The 26,538-nt window shown below is 42.9% G+C and overlaps 1 protein-coding gene across 7 annotated transcripts in view; it reads right to left on the bottom strand.

Annotated features, from left to right (window-relative positions):
• SAMD4A (sterile alpha motif domain containing 4A) overlaps positions 1-26,538 on the bottom strand; it is a 202,874-nt gene that overhangs the window by 124,344 nt on the left and 51,992 nt on the right. The window contains exons 1-2 of one of the 7 annotated variants that reach the window (XM_070513658.1): positions 11,798-11,829; positions 5,925-6,163 (exon numbers count right to left, since the gene is read on the bottom strand). The exons of 5 other annotated variants lie outside the window; for them this stretch is intronic. In XM_070513658.1, coding sequence (XP_070369759.1) covers positions 5,925-6,009 — 85 coding nt within the window. In that variant the 5' untranslated portion in view covers positions 6,010-6,163; positions 11,798-11,829. Of the gene's footprint in view, positions 1-5,924; positions 6,164-11,797; positions 11,830-26,538 lie in introns of those variants that run through there. One more of the 7 variants, XM_070513657.1, reaches the window with a different exon arrangement.

Genomic DNA, 26,538 nt, shown 5'->3' with positions numbered 1-26,538 from the left:
GCAGTGAGGAACGGTCTTCACATATGAACTGATAGTGTTACTCACAGAAGGAAAGTTAGCTGATGATCAGTTTCACTTTCTCATTACACCACAGATAGGTGGTGGGTGGACTAATTTGCTTTAGTGCCCAATGTATGTACCCAGGATATTTTATAGTAAAATATATGTATATATATATATTGTGTGTGTGTGTGTGAGGAAGACTGGCCCTGCGCTAACATCTGTTGCCTATCTTCTTCTTTTTGCTTGAGGTAGATTGTTGGTGAACTAACATCTGTGCCAATCTTCCCCTATTTTGTATGTGGGATGCTGCCACAGCATGGCTTTGATGAGCAGTGTGTAGGTCTACACCTGGGATCTGAACCCGGGAACCCTGGGCCACCAAAGTGTAGCATGCAAACTTAACCATGACACCACTGGGCCGGCCTCCACAGTAAAATATTTTAATGGCCAATATCAACTATAATTTATCACTGTAAGTTTAGCGAGGAAATTGAGAAATGATCACACTACAGGTGTTAAATACATCTGTAGATTAGATGGAATGCCTGCATTCCTATAAAAGGCATCCTGAATACCAGTCAATTTGACATTGGCTTCCACTGGAAAATAGTTGTTAAACTTCTCCAGGGGATGGAGAAATGGGAAAAAAAATCAGTATTTGTCACCTTGCCCTGTGGGCTTGGCAAAGCATGAGGAAGCACATAAAAAGCTAGTCACAGAATCAGTTTTACTGTTATCCTTGCTTCTTATTTTAAAGGACATCTGTGCAAGCACCTCAGCATCTCTCAGTACCTCAGCAGACAGCTGTGTGCCTGTCTATCAGGAGCCAGGGGCATCTCCTACCACCAGCAAGTAAATCAAAGTCCATACTTGAGAGGGAAAAGCCAAGGAGTGGTGACCCAGGGAAGAGACCCTTCAGGGACCGTCACACCCAGAACAGAGGCCTCTCCAAAGGGGCCCCCTGGGGAGAGAAGACTCTGACAGCTTCAGACCAAAGTATCTCACCACATGTCAACAGAGAATAGCCAACCCAAAATGTAGCCAGTGAAAAACAATCTAGACAGAGTGACATGATACGAAAATCTATTGAAATGACAAAGGGTAAAAATAGAAGCCAGAAATTATTGGAGAGCTGAATTCTACAGTAACGAAAGTTAAAAAGTAAAAATCTAACAAATTCTGCCCATCTGATTTTTATTCATTTTTCCATGTCTACCACAAAACTAGCTTCCTCAGTAATATCATTAATAATAATAAATACTTGATCATTTATTATACGCCAGACACTCTTAAGCACTTTAGATGTATCAACCCCTTTCCTTATCAAAACAAACCTGTGTGACAAATTCTATTATTATCTCCATTTTACAGATGACAAAACTAAAGCACAGAGAGGCCCAATAGATTGCTCAATGTCATAGACTAATAGGAGGTAAAGTCTAGATTCCCACCCAGGCATTTCTGTCTCCAGGGCCTCTGCTCTTAACCACTATGCTTTACTGTCTCTCAAGGAAGAGGAATGTCCAATGGAAAGAGAGAGAAAGCAATGCCAGTGAAATAAAATGGGCTCTACCTTACTCTTGCTGGAATAAACTCAGTCAACCAATTCCTATGCTTTGATTCTGTGTTCTCCAAGGAAAGTAGACATCGTGACTGCCACCCCAGCAACCATCCCACGTCTCCCCCACTGTGGGGAGGACATGGGATTTGGAAGACCAAGCCATTGATGTGGTCTTTGAAAAAGCATATCTTTTATCCACAAAATAATAAGCTGGCATTTTTCTTTATAGATTAGCATCCTGTGAACTTAGGCAGTGTAAGTCTTTACAGACCATCCATGAGGTAGCTGATCAAATCAAATTTCAGATCTGCAAAGCTGAAGATCAGACCCTAGTCTACAATGAAAAAAGCCAAAGAAGAGCAGTGTCCCTTGAAGTCCAACCTGAAATAGACATCCAGCCTAATTTACTTCTCCAGGAGAGAATAAAAATAAGCATCATTTACTGAGCATTTACTATGTATGTGCCAGACAGTGATGAGAGGCTCTATATGCCATCCTCCTCACGTGTCCTCTGTACTCTCCCTGGAGAGAGGGACAGGGGATTACCAGCCATGGAGTGAAGGCTTGTGGTTCCCAAGTATCACAGATCAGCACTGCTTCTGGGGCAAAATTTATGCTGGCCTGTGGCTAAATATGAAAAATCTGAACACTACAATATGAATTTTTCCAGAAGCTATATGTGTGTGGTATAGAGAACTATCCCATATTCTGAGACTATATTCTTCCTACTTCTGGTGTTGAATATCTTTTCTTTTATGAAAGGATTATAACATTATAAGGCAATTTTATTATTACTGTTTTTAATATCATTTCTTCCCAAGATAAAAGCTAACAACCCTATGTTGATCCTCCTCAATTAAAAAAATTGTTGTTAGATTATAAAGTCCCAAAGTGTAGGGTCACTGGCCCAGGAGACTGACAGCCTGGGTTTTGCCTCAATCACAGTAAAAATTTAGAAAACAAAGAGACCATCTCAGTGGCTGAAAAGCATCCTGTGCTGCTGACCTCCTTGCTAAGCTCTCACCTGACCTCCAGTTACTCCCTTAGTCCCCAAGTGGCTGCCATGAGTAGGAATTCCCTATCCTTCCTGGCTGAGCTGATACGCTGGGCAGAGTTCAGGACACAGCTTAAATGTGGTTTCCTGAGTAACAGGGAGACTCCAGTTAGGCAGGAAGGAGTTCAAGCTCGAATATTATGTGTCATAGTCATCTACCGGTTCTTAGGAATGAATACATCAACAGAAAGGACCTGGAGCAAAATACTAATCCTGAGAAAATCCCCAAAAACCCAGCGAGACTCTTATCACTGCACTTCACCCTTTGTGTCTTCTTTTGACAAGAAAGTGACACACCTAAGGCTCAGTTACTCTAAAATACATTTGAACCTAACAAATCTGGGAAGGCTAAGAGTGATCGAGAGAAATGAGCACTGAAAGAAACCAGACACAACATCTACATGACTTCCTAGCGAAGAAAGAGAGTGCTGAGAAGAGAACCCCAAAACAGGAGGCGGGAGATGTATGTTGACTCAGTTCTGCCAGTAAGTTGCCTTAAAATCTCAGGAGATATCATTCTCATATCTTCTGCTTCCCCACCTGCAAAATGAGATGGTCAGTCACTCTAAATCCTAAGATTCTCTGTTTCTATTCATTGTCAGGAGAAAAGAGCAAGGTACCTTCATGTGTCAAGAAGGATGGTGAGAAATGATATTAAAAGAAAACCTTGAGGGAAACTGCAAAGTTCCCAGGGGTCCCAAGGCCCTGGTCAGACACTGAGGAAAGACTTGCTGATGAACAGAGCCCCAGGAATATCTCCAGTGGGGTTCTCCCAGAGCGAGCTTCCAGCCAGAGCAGAGAAATGAAGAAATGGGCCTATATTGCTGACAGCAAGAAAGCGAAGGGAAGGAAGAGGGCAGTAAGAAAAGAGGAGGGAAAGAAACATCGACAAGACAAAGACCTGAAATAAGTAGGCTCTCACAAAGAGCATGTGAGAGAGAGCATGAGTGAGTACAGATCTGTATGAGGGTTACAGCATAGGAGAGAGGGTTGGGGGGTAAAGAAGAGAACACTGGGAAAAAGAGAAAGGGCAGAAGAGCAGAGAAAGAGCAAAGAAAGAAGAGGAAGAAAAGAGAATCCAGACCTCTGCTTATCATTTGAATAGAAAGAGAATTTCTTAACTCTCTCTCCACCCATTTACCAAAAAAAAGTCACCAGATGTGAGGTCCCATGGCATCCTGCCAAATTAAATAGAGAAAAGCCACACTCTTAACAAGAACAATATGGTAGCATTTTCTATAATACAGTGAACACAGAGGCAGACCATCCATATGCAGATATGGAAGAAAAAAAAACTCCACCAAGGGTCTGTAACCTTTTAAGAAAAGATTCTGGGCGAAGCTATCCAAAAATAGAACATTTTGATTACAAAATAAAAAGTAGGTCAATAAGATAATGGACGTGATTTAAATGAAAATCACAGTATCTGTAATGGGCTAAAAATGGTATCAATATTACTGCAGAGAAGGAATATAATTAAATGTATTTTTAAACAGCAGCTCCCCGCCCTAGCCCTACAAATCCCAGCCCGGCCACCAGTATTCCTCCACCTCATCGGAGAGGAATGTGCTGGCATGCCACAAGTTGGTCTGAAGAATGCAGAGTTTCCGCACTACTTTAGAAGATCCCAAATGACACTGGTTAGCTACATTCTTTCACTAGTAGATCACTGTTATTCATTTATAAAGCAAAGAAATGGAAAGGTTAGGGATCTGACCACTTCATTCTTTTACCATTTTTATTATATGGCCAGGAAACATGCAAATGGAGGTATAACAGCCACAGTTCTCTCCAGTCCACTGAAACAAGCAGAATTCTGGGTCATCATATGAGGTGGACATAGATCCTAAGAGGTTTAGCACAGGCCAGGAATTAAGATAAAGGTAAAGATAATTAAGTTAAATTAAAGATAGGAAGTGCAACTTTCTGGTTTTCTTTCTACAGCTTGTGGCGTGACCTTACGGAGAAACTCTAACTCTTGAGTGTAATTTATCTTCTAAACCTTCAAATGGAAAAGAGAGGAAAAGAGGACCAAGGTGAATTAGCCATAAGGAATAATGTTCTGGATGGTGAACACAGTTACCGCGACGGGCACAGGAAGGTTGCCATGGTGTTTCCTCGGATGTCTACACAAGAGCCAAGGCCTAGGACTCTGTTTATGAGGAAATACCAATGGCCCTTCCAAACTTGGGATGCCTTCAGTGGTCAAATAAAGATTAAGCAGAATACTCTATGATGAATATATTACCACTTTAGAATATATATGTATATATACATATACACAGAGATATATGTATACACAGTATTCTTTATTAAAGGAAAATGCATCAATATACATATTATGGAAATCTCAGAATAAGATATCCCAGGACTACATATACATATTAATCACTCAGAAGAGATTATTTTTAAAATCTCGTTGTGAGTAGTGCATATTTATTAGTAAGTTTTAAAAAAGAATGAACCCTTTAATATGCTTAAATTCCAACATACCATTAATTGCAAGGCATTCATTCATCCTTAGAAAGCATAAGCTCACATCCCATTGAGAAAATCGGTTAAATGACGACTGAATGTGTCAAACCAAATAGAAGTAGAGAACTAGTCATTTTACGTCATGACTCATGTCACGCTGAACTCCTTGAGTGCGAATACGAGCGATTGTGAAATCTCATCAAGTTAGTGTCCACTTCACCCCCTCTTTACTTTGAAAATCATAATAAAAGGCATTTCCATAAGCAGCAAGTTGATAGACACCATAACCATTTGTCCCTTCTGTAAGTGACTTAAGGAGCTCCAAACCACTGGTATTCTGAGTCAAGTGAAATAAGTCACTATAATAGGTCTTGAGGAATTCTAAACCAAGAGAAAGGCCAAAAAGTTACGGATCATCTGAGCTCATCTGCCATTCTCGGGTTGTTCTTCTTTACAGCTCCTCCCCATCCCCAGGGCCTCGAAACATTGCAATGAAAATAGCAAAGCAAATGTGTGGCAAGGGTCACTTCAGACAGGGTAAAACTTCTGCGGATGTCGAGATAGCACGGTGCTTGGTTTTCTGATGAAACAGATTCAGTCAATACCATTTTTAACTCCGACCTTCCATGACCTCAGCTTGGAGATCCTGATAGGGATGAGAGCAAAGAACTAAAAGGTCAAGCAAGTAAAAACACCGAGAGAATGCCCAGTGCAAGCATATGACATGAGCACGCCTCTGTTCTATGAATCCGGTGGGGGAAAATGGATTATTTATAGGGAAAGGAAGCAAGATGACAAAATAAGCTCTTGACAAAGAGGATGAAAGCTTACGTTGGGAAAAGCTTGGGGGCAGAAAAGGCATCGGAGTCATTTGCACTGTCACAGGATAAACTTGGTCTCGAAGTGACTTTGGCATATTTTGGCCTCTCAGCAGGGAGGAACCAGCAGGGGGCTGGGGAAACTGGCGTTTTTGGAGAAAGAGAAACAGCTGCTTGAGCACAAGTGTCAGAAGGAAGTCCTCTTCCCCACTGCCAACCCACAAGACATAAGTAATCCAGTCGCAGGAGCCACTGTAATGAGACAAAGAGGACAAGATTGAGTCACTGACAACTAATGCCCCCAGATCTTCGACAATGGGGCCATTCCAACAAATGCGAGAAGGGAAAAAACACTAGCCAATAACATGAGGATCCTTGTCTATAAACAGGATCATGGAAGGAATTCTAATTTTACCTATTTAAGCAATTATTAATTACTCATACAGCTTCAGGAACAGGATGAACTGGTGAATCAATAAACGATGTAAAGGTTTTTCTAGAAACAATATGTAAACCCCTGTTCCAAGCCTTTTGTCTGATAAAGTTGTGAGTCTGACTGACTTAATTCACTCTCGTTCACTTCTCTTCTGTCGACCTTGTCAGGTGAGGATCAGTGAAGACGAGAGACTTCTCTCTGGAATAATCATTCCCTAAGCAAACAGTCCCCAATCCCACTTCCATGGCCCTACTGGTGCATTGTAAGTCAGCAACTATGACAGAAAACCTTGGGGTTTTTTATAGTAATCATTCTAACGGGTAAAAGTCTAAATAGATGAGGAACGAATACTGAATATATCAACACTGGTCATTTTAATGGGAAAAAATACGAAATACTTATTTTTATGTAAATGGAAACCCTACATTTATAAAAGCAGGCAAAATGATTATGTGTGACAAATACTCATAGGCAAACGAGGACAAGTAGAAAAAAAGTTCCCTCTTCTAAAATAATCTTTTTTCAGCATACAATTCTCTAAATTCTGACATTTATGCTTGCTTGAAAAAACAATTTAAGTCAACACTTCCCACTCTGTTATTCAACCCTGAGGCATAAAAATTTGATTAAATAGCCCAAAAATGCTTTCATGCACAAGGAGCTGGCAACAACTCACACTGTGACAAAGTCATGCTTTAGCTTGACTTCTAGCCAGTTGCCATGTTGGCACTCGACTACATCTTAAATTCTACATCTCCCACTCTTCCTCGCCCCACCTTCTCCCTTCTTTGAGAACTATACCAAAGCCTCCCAGCGAGGACTTTCTCCCAGCGATCACCACCACACTACTCTGGTCCCTTTGGAAACCACCGTTTCCGTTTCAACAGCACCATAACCAGACTGGCATGTTCCTCCCCTGGGTCAAAGCCTCCACTCCAAAACAGGATCCTGTGACTTCCCATTTCCTAAAACCTCTGTCCCACTCTTGAATACTCTTGTCACTCAGCTTCTTTGTCTCTTCCGGCTCCTTCCTTCCCCTAAAAACCTTAATAACCACAACTCATCTAATCATGAGACAACTCTAGAGTCACATGTTCAACCGCCTACTTGATAGCCCCACTAGGAGGTCTAATAGGCATCTCTGGCTTAATATGCCCAAAACTCAATTCTTGATTTTGGTTGTAACCTGTTACTTCTTCAAGTGTTTCCCATCTCAGTAAATGATACCACTGAATTGCATAGGGCAAATGCTTGGAATCATCCCTGAATCCTCTATCTTTCACACCACACATCTCATCCAACAACAAATCCTGTTGACTCACCTTGAAAATATATTTCCAGAATCCAACCACTTGTCTCCACATCCACTGTTGCTATCCTGGTCCAAGCCATCACCGTCCTCACCTGAAATATTGGATTAACCTGACCGAGTGCCTGGCTTCCACTATTACTCTTTCACTAAAGTCTATTCTCTGTACCTCATTCAGAGCTGTTATTTACAAAGTCCAATGAAATTCTTTCATTCTCCTTCTAAAACTTTCCAAAGGATTCCCATCACACTTAGAACATAATCCAAAGTTTTACATGGACTGTACGGCTCCCGGGAGCCCAGTAGCCTATAAGGCTACCCCTCCAACTTCATTTCCTACCACGATTGGCTTGCTCACCCCACTCCAGTCACAGTGACTTTCCTGCTATTTTTTAAACACACAACAACTCTGAATATTACCTGTGCACACGGATTAAATATTACCTCTATGCAATGTTAAATCTATTTATCCATCTACCAACCTGGTTCTCTGATGTAGCCTCAGGATACGCACTCTGTCTATAAGACATCTCCAGCTAGATGTCCCTATACCTACACAAATTAGACACTGCAAAAAGGAGCTATTCTCCCATCACCGGGCTGGAAGCCTTGACGTAGCTGCCAATCTCCACTGTACTTCAACCCACAGTCAGTCGGTTGCCAAATCCTGCCATGTTCCCCACCACAGAAGTCTCAATTTGCCCTTTCCTCTTCCTCCCTCTATTCAGTCTTGCGTCTGTCCTGGTCGTCTCATGTCTGAAACCCCACACCTCCTCTGGTTGTCCCTCAGCTTCCTCATATTGCTGTAACAAGTGTCCTTCCAGAGGGCTGACAAGGGCTTCTTTCTACACCCAAGCGCAGGTCCATGTGTGTGAACCTCCATTCCTGCTTCCTACTACTTAATCCTCCTGTTGCCTTCTACTGTCCCGATGCTGTCCGATATGATAGCCACTAGCCACATGTGGCTCTTTAAATCTCAATTAGTTAAAATTTGCTCAAACTAGAAATTCAGTTCCTCAGCTGCATTTAAAGTGCTTGATGCCAACATGTGGCTGGTGGGCACCAAGTGACCAGCACAGCTACCAGAACATTTCCATCATCATAGAAAGTCTTAGTAGACAGTGCTGGAGCCTATTCCCTGTGGAAAACACTCAACTCTCACAACGAAATCTTCTGCAAGAATAAGTGCCATACCCAACAAGCCCTTTCAACCTACTGTTTACCAAGACCTCACGTTTCAATTTTAGGGAGCTCCTGAGACATTCTTCCCTGAGATCAACCAAATTTTGAGGGAAAAATAAATTACATACCCTTTGCCCTGTCCCACATACACATGACTTTCCTAAAACTTCTTTTCTGTGCAGAGTATTTACATATTAATATTCAATTTATACATTTTCTCAATGCTTGCTCAGCTGTTGTGTCTCTACTGTCTGTTCAGTAAGGCTATTTTAGACTGAACGCTCTTGAGGGCAGGACCAATATTTACCGGTGCCAAGTACAGAAAGTTCTTTAAAAAGTATGTTTTAATAGGAGTGATTGCCTCACGGGAGAGCACTTGGGCTCTGGAATTGCTCTGTACCTGAGTTTCTGTCCTGCCACTTGCTAGCTGGGACCTTGGGAGAGTCATTTAATCCCTAATCATTCTAGTTTTAAGCGTCTGTGAAACAGAGAAAATGATAATTCTTAGGGTAGTTGTGATAGTTAAATGGGATCACACCTGTAAATCACATAGCAATGGTCGGTACATGATAACCACCCATTAATGTTAGCTGCTGATAATGATATCAATTATTTTAAAGAGTTGTAAACAAAATAAATTTAAATAATACTTGAGGAGGTTAAAAGCAAGATGAAAAGAAATCCTGAATGCAATTGCTCATCTTACAGAGTCAAATGGATGTCTTCAGATACAATGTGATGGATATTACTTAAATATCAAACCGTGGAAAATATCTATCAGAGTAACATAAATTTGAACGTTTCCATTCTGCTTCTTGTATGCAAGCTGCACAGTTTCCAGTTCTTCGGAAAATTTATCTCAGGGACGGTGGAACCTTGCTTGGCAAGTTGAATAACTTTCCATTAGTTAAATGCAAGAAGGATGATTTCACTTGAAAAGTGAAATGCGAAAAGTGGTTAAATGGGCAGGATATAACTAATCATAATAATCTTCTAAAAAATCTGAAAAACAAAACAATAGTAGAGAGAAGAGAGACTTATAACTCAAAGCCCATGGGGACACTATTTTGCATTGAGTGCTTAAAGGCCCATCATCCCACTGAACAAATAAAACGGGGATACGTATTCCACACATTGGGGGCCCGACATGCCTCTCCCTGCTGTCAGCAGTGGAAACTCAGAAGTGGCTGTATGTACTCAAGAGACAAAGCTAGCACACTAGCTCTGCCGAACCATCATCCATTCTTCTTTGGCTAGGGCTTCCGGAGGTGCTAGGCCAGTGGTTCTCAAAGTGCATGACTTGGACCAAGAGCAGCAGCATCTCCTGGGAACTTGCAAATTCCTGGGCCCTACAAAGGACCCACTGCGTCGGAAACTCCGGGGGTGGGGCCCACTTATGTGTTTGAACAAGCCCTCCAGGTGTTTCTCGCGCCAGAGCATGGGGGGTACACCTGGGCTGCACCAGGGCCCTCTATGTGGGCAGCTCCGGCAGAGAAGCCTCTAAGCCTCCTCTTGGACAGGTAGTGTTCAAAATGTCTTCAACTGGCTCTCCCCTGTACTGACGCACAATATAGATTCAGCCTCCCTCACTAAGAGCTGATTCCCTGATGTGAAAATTAATGGAACCATTAATAATGCTAAGCAGAGCCCAGGAAGGGGGGGACCCCGGAGGCTCTAAGGCACCAACAAGTCAGGTCATGTGGAGACAGCTAATCCTGGAGTCATGCATTTTGTCTACTATGTAGAATCAGTCAAAATCATATACCCCAAAACCATACACTTTAATTTACTTGGCCTTTATAGGAGGAGTTACTGATCTAAAATGAGACACAGAGTAACAATACAAAGGACGGAGAATTTCGGCTAATTTGGGAAAGCCCCTAACACTTCTTTATTTTTAAATTCATTTTGGAAAACAAAAGAATCACAGTATTATATAACAAAATTCCACCAACTATATGAAAAACAAAAGAAGGAAAGAAACAGGAAACCCTCTTCAGAGGTTTTTCAAAACACAGCACTTCTGAAGACTCAAGACTCGGGGGAAATGGAGAAGTATTCTGGACCTCAGAACTTGAATCATCAAATGAAAGCACTTTTAAGCAAGAATGCCTTAAACGTTTTGCTGGCATTTTTAAAGAGATCTAAAACAAAACGAAAGCTTATTTTAATACTTTGATGCTTTTATAACATTGAGTTATATTTCCTCAATACAGATATATTCTCCAGCAGAGTGCCTTATTCATTTTTCAGTGGAAGGAAATAAAATTCAATATGCATAAATCTAAAGTCTTGTGCTTTTTTTTAAAAACAGATTTTGCTTGAAGATTTTTTACAAGGTGTATATTGTTTTTGTAATTAAGATAATTTAAAGAAACTGGCCAAGTCTTTCATAAATTCATATAAAAGATGTATTGTATTGAATAGTTGTATATGTATAGCCAATCTCTGAAAGGATAAAATTTAGTAGTTATATCTGGGCAGTGGGACTCGTGTGGGGCAGAGAATTAAGACTTTCACTTTTTCACTTTAAATCCTTGAGTCCTATTCAAATTTATTGTTGTATATATTTTGTCTAATTCTCGTAACTACACTAGTTAGAAACAAAATAAGCTAACTTAAAATTAATACATCCATATTGTTGGACCACTAACCTTGGGTATTGGTTTCATGGAATGTCAATAACTTTAGGGAGCAGTTTCAGCTCAGCTCCCCACAAGCTGAGTACGCTTTCACAGTGGAGCCCCGCTTTTCCCCTGTCCGCTGCTGGAGAGGCCTCGCTTCTCTAAGCAAAAAGTGCAAAAAACCCCTGTGACTAATTTCTTTTCCAACCTGGAGAAGAGAGTTTTCCACTACACTTTTCAGTCAAGCAGAAGTCAGTCAAATCCCTGTGACCTTCTTAACAAAACATTCTTTGACGGCACAACAGAATAAGCGATAAATGATGATTTAAACATACCTGGAATACTTCGCCACACATATTTCTCAAGTGTCTTATAACACCACGAAACTTCAAACAGCATACCAACCCCGCCCCTGCTTAAATGGAAATTAAAATATCTAAGCCTATTGTCAAGGCATTTCAGGGCTATTTTAAAATGTTTACTACAAATGATAACAACCACCTATCGAGAGCTCACGCTGTAATCTTTGGGCCCAGGAGACTTCCTAGCTCAAGGCTGGCACTTCCATAAAAGGGCCGACGGGCCAATGTCTGGTTTAGTGACAAAGTCAGAAGAACAGCTTTGGATTTTGAAACTAAACCATCAAGGTGGTGAGGCCCGCACTTGCTGTCACCAACCCCAGGGTCAAGAAGGTCCACGGTCAGTTCACGTGCAGTTAGAGCAACGAGGGCCTCCTCAGTGAGTCTCACATTAGGGCGAACAAGGCTGAAAGGTACTTTCCTGTTTCTCCCTTTCCTATTGTTCTTCTTTTTCAAAATCAGGTCTGTTGAAGAGGAGCAGAAGTGAGCAGAGCAGGGGATGGAGTTCTTTTCCTTTAACTGAAAAATAACAGATATATAACATAGTAGTTGTTTCAGGGGTACCACATAACGATTTGATCTTTGTATACATAACGAAATGGTCACCATAATAAGTCTAGTTGACATCTGTCACCACAAATACTTAAAAATTTGTTTTTCTTCTGAGAACTGTTAAGAACTACTCTCTTAGCATCTTTCCAATATGCAATACAGTATTGTTAACTAAGTCACTATGCTGTACATGACATCCCAACTAAGTCCGTAACAAAGACTCATTTATCTTATAACGAAGTTTGTACCTTTTGACCACTTTGACCCATTTCACCCACTCTTCCCACCCCCTCTCCATCTGGAAACTACCAATCTGTTCTCTGTATCTATGTGTTTGGGGTTTTTTTAGATTCCACATATAAGTGAGACCATACAGTATTTGTCTTTCTCTGTCTGACTTATTTCACTTAGCATAATGCCCTCAAGGTCCGTCCATGTTGTCACAAACGGCAGGGTTTCCTTTTTTATGGCTGAATGACATTCCACTGTTTATATATACCACATCTTCTTTAAGGGATGGAGTTCTTGGACCAGGGTTCTAACTCCCCTGTTCTTGCCTATTGTCTTAATGACTTTTACCAAGTTTCTTGCTGATTTATGCTTTATTCTTATTGAACATCTGTCTTCCTCTCCAGATGTCAGAGGAGCTAAAGACGCAGCTGAATCAGGAAACTGTCTTGAGACCTTCTTGAAAAGGGAGTTGCTTTTCTTTACAGTCCAGGGCTTTCCAACCACATGTTGGCCTCTGCAGAGTTCTCCATCATTCAGAGGTTCTGGAAGGCCAGTGACACTGTGTGGCACATCTCCCAACGTTTATTAATGCTCACAGGCTTATGGTACCATGTTCAGAAATGCAGGATTTGGAGGTTTGGTTAAAGCAGACTTGCTCCCCTTCGATTGAGAACGCTTTTCTTTCATCTGACTTTCCATCCCTTCCCCTCCTGCCCCACCTCCCAACCAGCAGCCAGAAACCAGGAAGCTGGACCAGCCACTGAGCAGGGTCTTTAATCCCTGTGACCTCAGTGACTAACACAGCACACAGCTGGTACTAAGTGAGCGGTCTGCTGAACGAGTGAATGAATAAACTCTGCGCCCACTGTCACTCTACTCAGGTAGTAGAGCGAAGATTTGCCTGAATTTGGGCCAGAGGGACTCAAGAAGGGTTCTTCTGGGGACAGCCAATGCCAGACCTACTTGAGGGTAGCATGTTTGCAACACCAGCCCATTTTGCGTCATCTCTGCCTACCTCCAATTCCCCGGGTGCACCTGGTGCCCCTTGTTGAATGGAGTCCTCTTGTACTGTACTTTTCCAGCCTAGACAAAGCCTCATCCATATTATCATGACCTTAGTCCTCTGCCCTCAGGGAGATGTCAGGAAAGAGACCCGGTAAATAAGTTCAAGTGACAGTGCTGGGAGAAGCTAGATACATGCATTTTAGAGAGAAACTTAGAACTAATATCCACCTTCCAAGAGCTTAAAATTTATTGACTTCTTCATAAAAGCTCAGATAGGAAATTAAAGGTCATTTGTCCTCCTCACTCAAAAAATGGCTCCACATAGAAACTACACTGCACTCGGAGTCAGAAGACTTGGGTTTGAGTCCTGGGTCTGCCTCCTATTGGCTGGTTACCTTAAGCAAAACCTGTACTCTCTCTGATCTGAAATGCTATGTATAAAATGGAGAGTACAGTGCCTCCGTCTCACAGTGCTATTATCTGGATTAAATGCAACAACATTTATAATACTGCTTTGTCAAATATAAATATAGTAGATGAATGAGTGTAGCAGAACAGTACAGAAAAGAAGGGCAAGAAGAAGACTATTCCTTGAAAATCCAGAATGTAAGATAGAAGGGAAAATTGAAATGAAATGAGTTTCAGAGGCGACGTGGGTTGTGATCTGCAGGCCCTAACACATAATCATATATCAAAAGTGTACATGGTTGGAGCTGGCCCCAGGGCATAGTGGTTAAAATTCTCCCCTCTCTGCTTTGGCAGCCCAGGTTCGTGGGTTAGGATCCTGGGCACGGATCTACACACAACTCATCAGCCATGTCATGGAGGCATCCCACATACAAAACAGAGAATGATTGGCAACAGATGTTAGCTCAGGGCAAATCTTCCTCACCAAAAAAAAAAAAGTACACGTGATCCCTGCCTACAGGCCCAGTGTTTTCCCAGAGATGTTGGTGATAAGGAGATGGCAATGATGATGCCTTTATTGCTTGATGGCCATATACCTGGCACTTTTCTGAGCACTTTATATGTTTTATCTTGTTCAATCTGACAATAACTCCATGAGATAAGTAATAATATTATCCCCATTTTACAGATAAGAAAACAAACTAAGACCCAGAGAGTTTAATTCATGATTAAGTGCAATTCCCTCCAAGCACATACTTTTCTTTTCAACAGACTGTTGAATGAAAGGATAAAGGCATCAGGAAGTCAAAGCTGAGCTTTTATTCAGCAGGATTGAAAGGGTGAAGCAGAGAAAGGTAAAGCCAGAGAGCAGCAGTGGGATGAAGTTAGAGACACTGAGAAAAACCCTACAAGATTCCTAGCGGGAAAGACCAAAAGGAAACTCTTTCTAATGGAAGAAAAACGTAGTGTGCGTGTAAGAGAAAGGCCAGTAGGAAGCCAGGAGAATGTAATTTTTGGGAAATCAACAGAGATCATGCCACAGCATTTTCCCCACAGCCTGCCCCGTGCACCAGGCACGCCAATCAGCAATGCTCTCATTCTCAGAGGCACGACCTGCTGCGGCGACAACTGAGGGCTGCAGTGAGGGCACACTGATGAAGCTGCCGCCATCCCCAAACCCTCGTGCCACCTCTGAGTATTCAGCACCGTTCCTGTGAGCAATGACAGGAGGAGACAGCTAAAACTGGCTGTCATCACCAGACTGCTAACGAAAGCCAGAAAGTCTACCAACAAAACTGCCTGCTTCTTCACAACTACAGGACCACCCAGCATAGTACAAATTCGGAAAAGGAGCCCCTTCCACTGGGAACAGGCTTCCTCAGTGGGGAGTCACAAACAGGTTTGTCCAAGAGACAGTCAACCAAAATGAGATCTATAAGTCCTGACAATATCTTTGCCATTCTGCATTTTTCTTCTTCTAAGTAAATAAATAATTGATTCTGTGTCAGGTGGGACCTCTTACATCCAAACATAGATATGAGACTTCAGAGACTAGCTACATATCTTTATAGTCATAAAACAAATTTACAAAACCAGAGGAAAACATGGAAATCCCATGGCACAAAACCTGTCAGCTATCATTACGGGAAAAAGAGAGAGAAGGAGACACAGAGAGGCGGAGAGAGAGAGACGAAAGGAGAAAGGGAAACAGGGAAGGAGAAAGGGAGAGAGAGAAGGAGACAACATTTCCCAGGAGAGGGGCCAGGCAGTGGTCCTACGCTTTGTTTTCTGGGGGAAGGTCAGAGGAAGCCACTCTCTCCTTGACGCGCTTGGGGTGACAGGTTTGCAGGTGATAATTTGAAGACGCACGGAAAACAAAATACCAAGGTTATTTTTTATCAAACACAAATATTTTGCTTTAATTAGCCAACTCATGTAGACGTTTTAGTCAAACAGATCCTATCGAAAATAAGCAGAATTGCAAGGATTTGGCATTTTAAAAGAGAGTAGTTTGTCAATAGCAGAATGTTAGACCTCTTACATCCTCACCAATGAGCAGATGTGTTAGAACTAGTAACTGGTAGCATGCAAATGTGTGTGCACGTGCACATGTGGATGTGTCTGTGTGTTTTATTCCACACCAACTTGACATTCAAAACATCTACCCAAGGTAGGTAAGGAGCTGGCTCCACCAGCATCCAGAGCGGATATGGGCTGGCTTGTTTGAAATCCCAAAGCAAAGGAAAAACAATGTAAAAACCCAGAGTCAAACATGGGGAAGCGGACTCTGCCCAGAAGCACAGAGAGATTTCAAGCATAAGAGAGCCCTCCCGTAGGGAAGTGAAGGCAACCACTGACACTGCCCCAGCAGGCCACCTTAGCTGCCACTGCTTCATGTGGCCCAACTGGTGGTGGCTGTGAGAAGGAGTCCCCATGGTGAGGCTGGCTACCCCTACCTAACTACCTACATCTACATGCCCTACTCCAACGTGATGCCTCCGCTGAGACAGAGGCAGGTAGAGGAGGGTAAGCTGTCTTAGATACAGGCGCAGCACGCACATGAGAAGCAGAGATGCTGAGGCAGTGCACGAAAGCTCCACCACCATGTTCCTTTCTTACATCATCAAGACCGCAGGCCAGAGGAGATCACAGCAGCAGCAACAACAATAACAGCGACCCCTTCTTCCAAACCCCCAGGCATCAGGCACTGAGCTAAGAACGTCACATAAGACATTTTGCTTAATTCTCACGATCACCTGTGATTCAGGTTACTTCCCATGACAGAGAGGAAGCAACAAGGCTCAGCGAGGTTCGAGTGACCTGCTGGAGTCAGCGAGCCCCCTCCCTCTACTGTGCCAACCTTGCTCAGGCGTCTAGAGGGACAGACGGGATTTTGCACCCTAAGGTTAATAAAACTAAACTTAGTCCAATTTAAAAAACATAATAAATGACAAAAGGTAAACCAACCCTGTTGAATTTAGGGAGGAACGTTTTGTCAACAGCATTTAAAATAGAACTGCCATAGGTCCACTCTCCTAAAACATCAGTAGACACTAGATCCAGATAATAAAACTAACTTTTGAATTTCTAGTCTGGCTAGAAATTAAAATAAATAGTTTCCAAGATAATAGAAATTAATTCTGAGACTCTCTTCTAACCCAGAGTATAACCTATCCTGAAACAACACAGTAAGTGACTGGCTTAGTCTCCTGGGGAAACCTCTTGTTGCTCAAAGAATAATAACGGAAACTGTTACTGATGGATGAATCTGCTTTTGAACCCAGGACTTATAGATGAAAATGCTTTCAAATCAGGGAATTGAACAAACAGCCTCTTTGATAATTTATTATGCCTTCTCTTTTTCTTTCACATCTGTTCTGGTTAAGACAGAATACGTTTAATGCTAAAAGGTTATAATATCTGTTAGAATGCCAATATTCTAGAATTCTATTGCCCGGGTTCAAGGTAAAATATTAATGCACACAGAGACTGTACGGCACTAGCAGAGCCAACTCAGCATGACAAATGGGGCAAATTCCACCCACAGCATCATGGGAAACGTCAGATTAGTGTGCTCCTAAGACCAGCTGCTCCGTGCTGCAGCTCTGATACAGTCCCCGGGAATCATGAGGATTTTGCAGACGCTCTAAGCCTGTGGCATTAACCAAGTGGCTTGCTTAAGCAAAGACAAGACTTTTCTTCTGTTTCTGGAGAGTGAAGACTCCATATGTTGTGCCATAATTTCCTTGAGCAAAAATAGCCTTTGGAGATTCATATCACTTCCAGGAAGGAAGGACGTATGGACAGTGACCATTTGGCAAGGTTGGGTCTTGGTGCAATAATTGACCCGTTTTGTTGTCTGAGACCTTCCTTAAAGGTAAGAGCAACATGTTAGCAGAGAAGCTATGTGGTCTGGCATAGCTGTCGGTGTCTGAGGAATTCTTAATAAAAATTTCAAGAATTCAAGAGATCCTGAGTGGCACATGAAACAAAAGGGAAAGAAATTTCATCTGATGGGGATCCTAAAAGGCTGTTTAGAACCAATTAAACATTACCAGTGTCAAAAGAAGGGTCAAGAAGTACATCACTGTGTCACTTACAAAACTACCTTCCACGCCTTCTCCTTTCTCTCCTTCTTGAGAAGCCAGAATTGCTGGAGGAAGATGCTTCCTTTTCCTTCTGAGGATGCTGTTGACAGCTCTCATCTGCTAGGCGTCTTTTTCACTATTCCTCTGAGCTGACACGCAGTGCTGTCCCCTAGATCTCTTCTCCAGGAGAAAGGAGGTAAGACTCTTCTTACTGGACGCATCAGCAGCTTTGGACACGGTTCATCGTTTCTCCTCCTTGTTGCTCCTTCTGTACCTGGCTGCTAGGGCTCCAGGCTCTCCTGCCTTCCAGCCACCCGCACTGACGGCGCCTATTCATCTTTTTTGCACGTTCCTATACTTCTCCCTGCCTCTTAACGCTGCAATGACTCAGTTCTTAGTCCTTGCCTCTTCTCTAGCCACCCTCACTCCCTTGGTGATCTCATGCAGTCTCATGCCATACAGATGGCATTTAAAGCAAACAATTCCCAAATTTACACCCCCGCCCCTGATCGAACTGCTTATTCAACATTGGACCTGGAGATATAATAAGCATCTCAAACTGAACATGTCCCAAACTAAAACATTTTACATATATTGTCATGTATTCATAAACATCATAGGAGAATGATGAAATTATTCTCCTCATTTTATAAAGGACAGTGAAGCAAAGAGAGGTGAGATTATTGCCCAAGGGCATACCTCTAGTGAGTGTTAGAACCAAGAGGGCACCATCATCCTTGAGTCCTCTCTCTCTCTCTGTCCTCCTCTTCTCCCTACCCCCAACCCCTGCCCCTCAGCCCTTTGTTTTCAATCTATCAGCAAAGCCTGCAGGCTCCACCTCTTCCGTCTCTGCTACCACCCCAGGCACACAAGCTCCATGCTCTCTCTCCCATGGGTCACTGCGGTAGCTCCTAACCTGACCACCCAACCTAAAGCAACCCGTGCCTCCATTCCCCACACCCACCCTTACCCGCTGCAGTGAGGACCGCAGCTTGGTACAGCCTCTTCAGACAGCCAGTTGGCAACATCCATCAAAACCTAAATGCACATACGTAGCCATCTGAGCAGCAACTCTACTTCTAAGAATTCATGCTAAATATAAACTTGTACATGTGTGAAATGATATATGTTACAGGATTATTTATTACTGTGTCGCTTCTAATAGCAAAATGCTGGCAACAACCTAAATGTCCAATAATAGGAACTCCTTAAATAAATTATCATACATAGAGGCAGAAAAATGCATTGGGTACCTTATGAGCTAAGTACTATTATAAGCCCTGCCTCAGAGGAGAAAGCTCAGGCACAGAGAGCTTAGATAATCAACCCAAGACGCAGAGCCAATAAGTAGTAAGGTAGGGATTCAGACTTCAGGTTCTTGGTCTCTTTACTATAATGCCTCCCAATACTCATTCCCATGGTGATATACTATGCAGCCATCAAAAGGAGGCGGCGTTATAAATATACTGATATGAACTGATCTCCAAGACATTCTGTTAAGTGAAAGAAGTATAGACAGTGGGTAGAGCTTAGCCTCTTGGAGTTTTCTCCTTTGTAGGGAATGCAAATACCTGTTTGTACACATCTATACAAAGTCACAGGTGAGAGAGCGGCTACTCTAGAAAGGGAAACTCGGTGGCTGTGGCACTGGTGGGAAGAGACTTCGTTTCACTGCACACTTTTGTGCCTTTTGATTTGTGTTGTGTATGCACAATCATACACACACACTGCTTATTCAAAGAACTAAATAATTACAAACAAACGGATTGCTGGGTTGAGATTTTTCCAAAAACAGAGTATAGCCAAGTCACTCTATCATATCATCTGTTGTATTTTCTTTCTATATCTACTATTAAATGGTTTATTTGTAAATGTGTGTTTATCTTGTGACTTCACTAGGGTCACTATCTAAAGTTACTGGTTTTCTTTGTGGTGGGGCGGGGGGTGTGTTTATCATACCAGGTATACAAGCTCACCAGACCCCATTAGAGTGTCAGATCCATGGAGGAGGGGCCGTGAGTGTGGTTCAGTGCCACAGCCCCAACATTCAGCACTCTGCCTCATGTGCAGTAAGTCTGAATGAATGACAATTATGGCCAAGAGTCTAGGGCTTAGACAATGAGAGTCAAATAGTAAGACTCTGCTTTGCCTAAAATGCACAAAAGTTTTTAATGCTTTAGATCAACAGTAAGTTCCTTGGTATGAAAAATTAATATCTTGGTTCAAAGAATCTACTATACTATCAACACCAATACTCAAAGTAGAGGTTCTAATAAGCAGTACTCACAATGAGAAACCCTAGGTCCCATGGGATTTCACCTGGGCTCCTGTAGGGTCAGACAATGCTGATAATGAGCAAGAAGTGGTGAGGTTATGAAAGAAAAAGAAAATGGTTCAAGCCTTATAAAACAGAAATGATTTAGAAAAGCTATATGGGCATCAACAAAGCTTCAGTCATTATTTAAGTAATTTGGGCTATAAAAGTTACTGTTGATTCAGAGCCAGCCCTGATAGCCTCATGGTTAAAGTTTGGTGCGCTCTGTTTTGGTGGCTTGAGTTTGGTTTCTGGGCACGGAACCACACCACTCATCTGTCAGGAGCCATGCTGTGGCAGTGGCTCACATAGAAGAACCAGAAGAACTTACAACTAGAATATAGAACTATGTACTAAGGCCTTGGGGAGGAAAAAGGAAAAAAAAAGGAAAAAGTAAGGAAGATTGGCAACAGATGTTAGCTCAGGGTAAATCTTTCCCAGCAAAAAAAAAAAAGTACTGTTGATTCAATAAAGGGAAAACACCCTGTATGAGGCTGCACAATGCTAAGGAGAACATCTTCCCTAGAACAACCTGCATGAGCCCTTCAGAGATGCCCTGTCTAGTCACATCTTCAAATGCAAAGGAAGGAACTCAGTAACAGATCTGAACCACAAAACCTACAGGAAAATGATGACCCTGAGAATGTTCTTCATTTTCAAACTAATTAGCAAGGCAGAGGAAGAGAACATGATTTATCAGCACTGTCAATTTTATGTGTCAACTTGACTGGACCATGGGGTGCCCGATATTTGGTCAAATATTATTCTGGGTGCTTCTGGAAGGATGTTTCTGGATGAGATTAACATTTAAATTGGTAGCCTGAGTAAAGCAGACTGCTCTCCCTAATGTAGGTGAGCCTCATCTAATCAGTTGAAGCCCTAACTAGAACAAAAGGCAGACCCTCCCCTGAGTAAGGGAGAATTCCTCTTGCCTGACTGCCTTCAAGCTGGAACATCAGCTTTTTCCCGCCTTTGGACTTGGAAACATCAGCTCTTCTGGTCCTCAGGCCTTCGGACTTGGACTAGAACTAAATCATTGGCCCCCTTGGGTCTCAAGCTTGTCGACTCACCCTGCAGATCTTGGGACTTATCAATCTCCATCATAATGTGAACCAATTCCTTACAGTAAGTATAATATGCATATTGGTTCTGTTTGTCTGGAGAACGCCGACTAACACATGCCGCTTCCTGTGTCAGGAAACATGCTAGAGGGAAACACCGGGGGCTTGATACACCCCTCACTAGAAGCCTGAGCTGCGAATACAATGTTTTCCTCACACCCTGTTCATGAGAATGCACAGATACATTCTCAGCTGGTGGAGAGAGAACCAAGAGTTTCAAAGCTAAAGACTTATACATATATACCCAATAAGGGATTGATATCCCAGAATATATAAAGAACTACCAAAACTCAACACAAAAACAAACAACCTCAAGGACTGGAACAGACAATTTTCCAGAGAATACATACAAATGGCCAAGAGACACATGAAAAGATGTTCAACATCACTAACTATTAGGGAAATGCAAATCCAGACCACAATGAGATACCATCTCATATCCATTAAGATGGCTACTGTAAAGAAAAATAACAAGTGTTGGCAAGGATGTGGAGATGTTGGAATACTTGTAGACTGCTGGTAGGAAGGTAAAATGATGCAGCTGCTATGGAAGAAGTATGGCAAGTCCTTAAGAAATTAAAAATAGAATACCAGATGATCTAGCAATTCCACTTCTGGCTATACACCCAAAAGAACTGAAAGCAAGATCTCAAAGAGATATCCGTATATCCACGTTCATAGCAGCATTAGTCACAACAGCCAAAAGGTGGAAGCAACCCAAGTGTCCACTGACAGATGAATGGACAAATAACATGTGGTCTATACATAGAGGAAGGAAATCTGGATACCTGCTACAACATGGATGAACCCTGAGAACATGTTAAGTGAAATAAGCCAGTCACAAAAAGACAAATACTATGCGATTCTACTTATATGAGGTCCCTAGAGTATTCAAATCCATAGAGACAGGAAGTAGAGTGGTAGTTGCCCAGGGCTGGGTGCGGTTTGTCTAATGGATTTAGTGTTCCAGTTTTATAAGATAAAAAGAGTTCTGTAGACGAATGGCGGTGACGGCTGCATAACAATATAAACGTACTCAGTACCATGGAACTGTACACTTAAAACTGGTTAAGATGGTAAATTTTATGCTATATGTATTTTACAATTAAAAACAGGTAAAGACTTAAGAGATCTCCAAGATACACGTCAGCTTTCAAAAACAATTTTGCACAAAATGCATTTAATACAGGCCCATTATATAAAAACTAATGCAAATATATATTCCTAGGAAGGAGAGAAACTGTCATGAGCAGTTAGCAGTGAGATGGGAAAGGGGAGATGAAGCAGAATGGAAGTGTCACCTACCACACTGTGTGCCTCTGCACTGGTGGAACCTGCTACAGTGAGAACATATTTGTATTAGCTTCCTAGGGTGGCGCCACAAACCGGGTGGCGTATACAACAGGACTTATTCTCTCCCAGTGCTGGAGGCTGGAAGTCCGAGATCCAGGTGTCAGCAGGGCCACACTCACTTTGAGACTCTGGGCAGAATCGTCCCTTGCTTCTCCCCAGCTTCCGGTGGTGGCCGTCCCTCCTCGGTGTCCTTGGCTTGCAGCTGCATCACTCCAGTCTCTGCCTCTGTCGTCACATGGTTCTCCCTGTGTGTCTCTTCACTTGGCATTTTCCTCTTCTTATAAGGACAACAGTCACAGCGGATTAGGGCCCACCCAAATGACCACATCCTAACTTGATTACACTGCAAAGACCCTGTTTCCAAAACAGGTCACATCCACAGCCACTGGGGGGGAGGACTTCAGCATTTTTGAGGAGACACAGTTCAACCTATTGCAATATTCGTGTTTAAAAAAAACAACTGCTACAGCTAAGGTTTCTTGAACACTCCACTCACAAGCCCTCAGGAGGATAAGATCCTTCAGAGATAGAGTTGTGAGAAGAGCCTGAATTCAGGAGTCACACTGCAAAGCTCCCAGTGGCGGTCTGCCTCTTACCAACCCCACGGCCTTGGGGGAGTTCATTAACTTCTCCCTGCCTCCGCGCCCTCGTCTTTAAAACAACAGCCCCTAGCTCAGAGCTATTATGAGGATTAAACAGTGACAAAGTGCTTAGCCCGCAGCAAGTGCTCCATCCACCAAGGAACTGTTGTGATTGTCGCCGCGCACAGGATACCTGAGGCTCCCCAGAAAGCATTCTTGGGGACAGAGCGCTTTTATTTCTGCAGCGCCTACTCAACGCCTTTCTCCATAGTCCGTGCTGACAGTCTCATGCTTGACATTCAGAGCCCCAGCCATGGCGTTCCACATAGGCACACCCGGCACCAAACACTCCTCAGGCAGCCACCTTCCCGGGGGCACTCCCATCTGCAGCGGGGCCGATGGGGGCTCTGAGCACTCCTCCTGACGGATGCGGAGAGATGCAGGGCAGTCCCCGGCCTCAGAACTCCCGCTTGAAGTGATCAGTGCCCTAAATCTGGAGTTTGATCTTGGCTTCACTTGCTGCTAAATCTGTATCCAGTTAATCTGACACAGTTGTGGGGGAGGAGCCATGTTGCTATGGCAACCCAACAACTCTGGGCAGAAGGACAGAAGAAATCGAATTTCAGAACGGAGACCACCAAAGGACTCAGAAACTCCCACTTCTGCCTGTGTTTCACAGAAATGAATCTAAAACAAACAGACCTCTCTTCTCTTTCTTACAAGTTTCCAGCCATTGACAAAATAAAAGCCTGCTTACACAAGTATTCTATTCACATGTCATTTCCTAACAGGATAGAAACTAAAACTCACACTTCGTTCAGCCAGTCAGGAAGTCAGCTGATTTCCCTTAAAGCGCTCTCTGCATGAAACGAGCAATTGTCCAGTCTGGATTTTATACATAATATTACTTTTTGACCTGCAGTTTACAAATAAACTAACAGAAGGACACAAACAGAACCTCGGCCCTCTCCTCTCCCAGTGTTTAGAGGAGCTGGAGGGGCAGAGAAAGATGAGAGAAACTGCCTGGGTAACCCACAGACCTCGTCTTCCACGGTGACTCCCCTCCACCGTCCTAGAGCCCCTCACACGGCAGAGCTGACGTGAGGGCTTCATGTCTGTTGTCCTGCCTACGTTCTGGTGGAGCTTCCAAGGAATCCTAAATGATCTAAAAGGGAAATCACAGTCAAACAAACACGCAAACACAAACCAGGGGTTAACAGTGCGTACCAGACATGCAGGTGCTAAATAATCTAAAATGGACCAAAGAAAGTTCTGGTAGGCTAGGCCAGGCGAGGACCAGCCAGGCGGCAGCAAGCGCAACTGACAGGCTTCGTCTGTGAAAAAGCACTCTGGGTTCAACTTAGAACTGACATCTTAGGGCGGCAGTTGAAATTTTCTTTAAAAGAAAAAAGAGGTCAGAAGCACTCCCTGACCTGATACTCTTTACTTTCCATCCTTTTCACCTCTTTTCCCAACACAGTTTTTCGGAGCTCGAGCTCGGACAAAGTACTGGGGTAGTATTTGTTAACTCAAGGGTCTGAGAGTGAGGGGGGTAAAAAGGCGATGAATTAGTTGGGTTATGCAATTTTTCTGAATTTTTAAGGGAACAGCAGTTGCTTAGAATTACACAATAGGATTATATGGATAAACAGGTCGGAGAAGCAGGATGTGATCAGGGAAAAAGCTCTGGGGCAGGACTCAGAGGATTCGAGTCCTTGGCTGGCCTCTACCACTTAACCAGCCACGCAGTCACAGACAAGTTATTTAAACTCCTGAAACTTGTTTTTTTCAACTATAAAATGGGTGTAATAATACCTGCCCTGACCTCAATTATCATGAGGATCAAATGAAGACATACACATGAAAGCCTCTATAAACGGCGTAGCATGCTCAGGGCCGGACGGCTATTTCTACTAGAACCTAGATTTACTGACGTGGGGAACGAATGTTCTGCTGTGCACATCCTTCAGCCTCCACAGGAGCCCTTTATCCAGGAGGAAAAACCAAGGCAGCTGAAAACACAAACGTGCCAACCAAACATGCATATAGGTTTCTAGGCCAATTTCCCAAAAGTTGGGATAAGGGAGAGTTGTTGGACTTGGAAAATCAAAGCAGTTGGCCTTCACCGAGCCGTCAGGGCAACATCCACAAGGTAGAGCCCACCCGCAGGCAAAACAGCTCTGCCTCCTCGATGGTGTCTCCATAAAGAGCTCGCTCACTGCTGTGCAAGACCTAAGAAGTTTTAGTTCATAAATTCGAGTCAGTAGCATGCCATGTCAGTGAGCTTCTTACCCTATGTTCACAGCATTAACACTAAATTAGAACTAATTACCCTCTCAATTGACAATTTAGAGGCCATTAAAATATAGATTAGCATGAAATTCTAATCTGTGGAAAGTGAAATTCCGATGGAAAGGAGACAAACTCTACCCTCTAACACGTGGTGTGTTAATGACCCCGCATCACGTGCTAAAATGGTATGTTAACTGGCATACAGCTACTACTTTCCTGCCATTCCCGAACCTAGGGTCAAAAGGACAAGGAGACTCAGACACACACACACCTGGCAGGAGAGCTGCTATGGGCATGACACACAGTCAGTACCAAACCTTGGTCAGGTATGAAACAGACCTTGCTTAGCAGGCAGATGTTTTTAAGCAGAGGTCAAAGACAGATCAGATTGGAATGGGAGCATTTAGAGGTGCAATGTATGGAGGGAAGAAGCAGGGAAGAAAGTAGGGAAAGAAAGGGAGACCACAGGTCACAAGCTGAACGGGCCCAGTGAACAAAGCTGCACAGGGGGATTCAGAGAATTTAATTTTTAAAATTATAATGTTCTATTCCTTAGGTACTTCCTGAGTACTTTATATTTCAAACTGGTAAACCCTTAATGATGGGGGCCCTTTCTCCAAGAAGACTTGCAAATATGAGAACACATTTTGTTTTTTCTTTTTTGGGGGAGGAAGATTCGCCCTGAGCTAACATCTGTGCCAGTCTTCCTCTATTTTGTAGTTGGGACCCCTCCACAGCATGGCTGATGAGTAGAGCAGGTCCATACCTGGGA

Source organism: Equus asinus, chromosome 7 (genome assembly GCF_041296235.1).
Source record: "Equus asinus isolate D_3611 breed Donkey chromosome 7, EquAss-T2T_v2, whole genome shotgun sequence".
Taxonomy (NCBI): Eukaryota; Metazoa; Chordata; class Mammalia; order Perissodactyla; family Equidae; genus Equus; species Equus asinus.
This window is presented reverse-complemented; position numbering and strand designations above follow the sequence as displayed.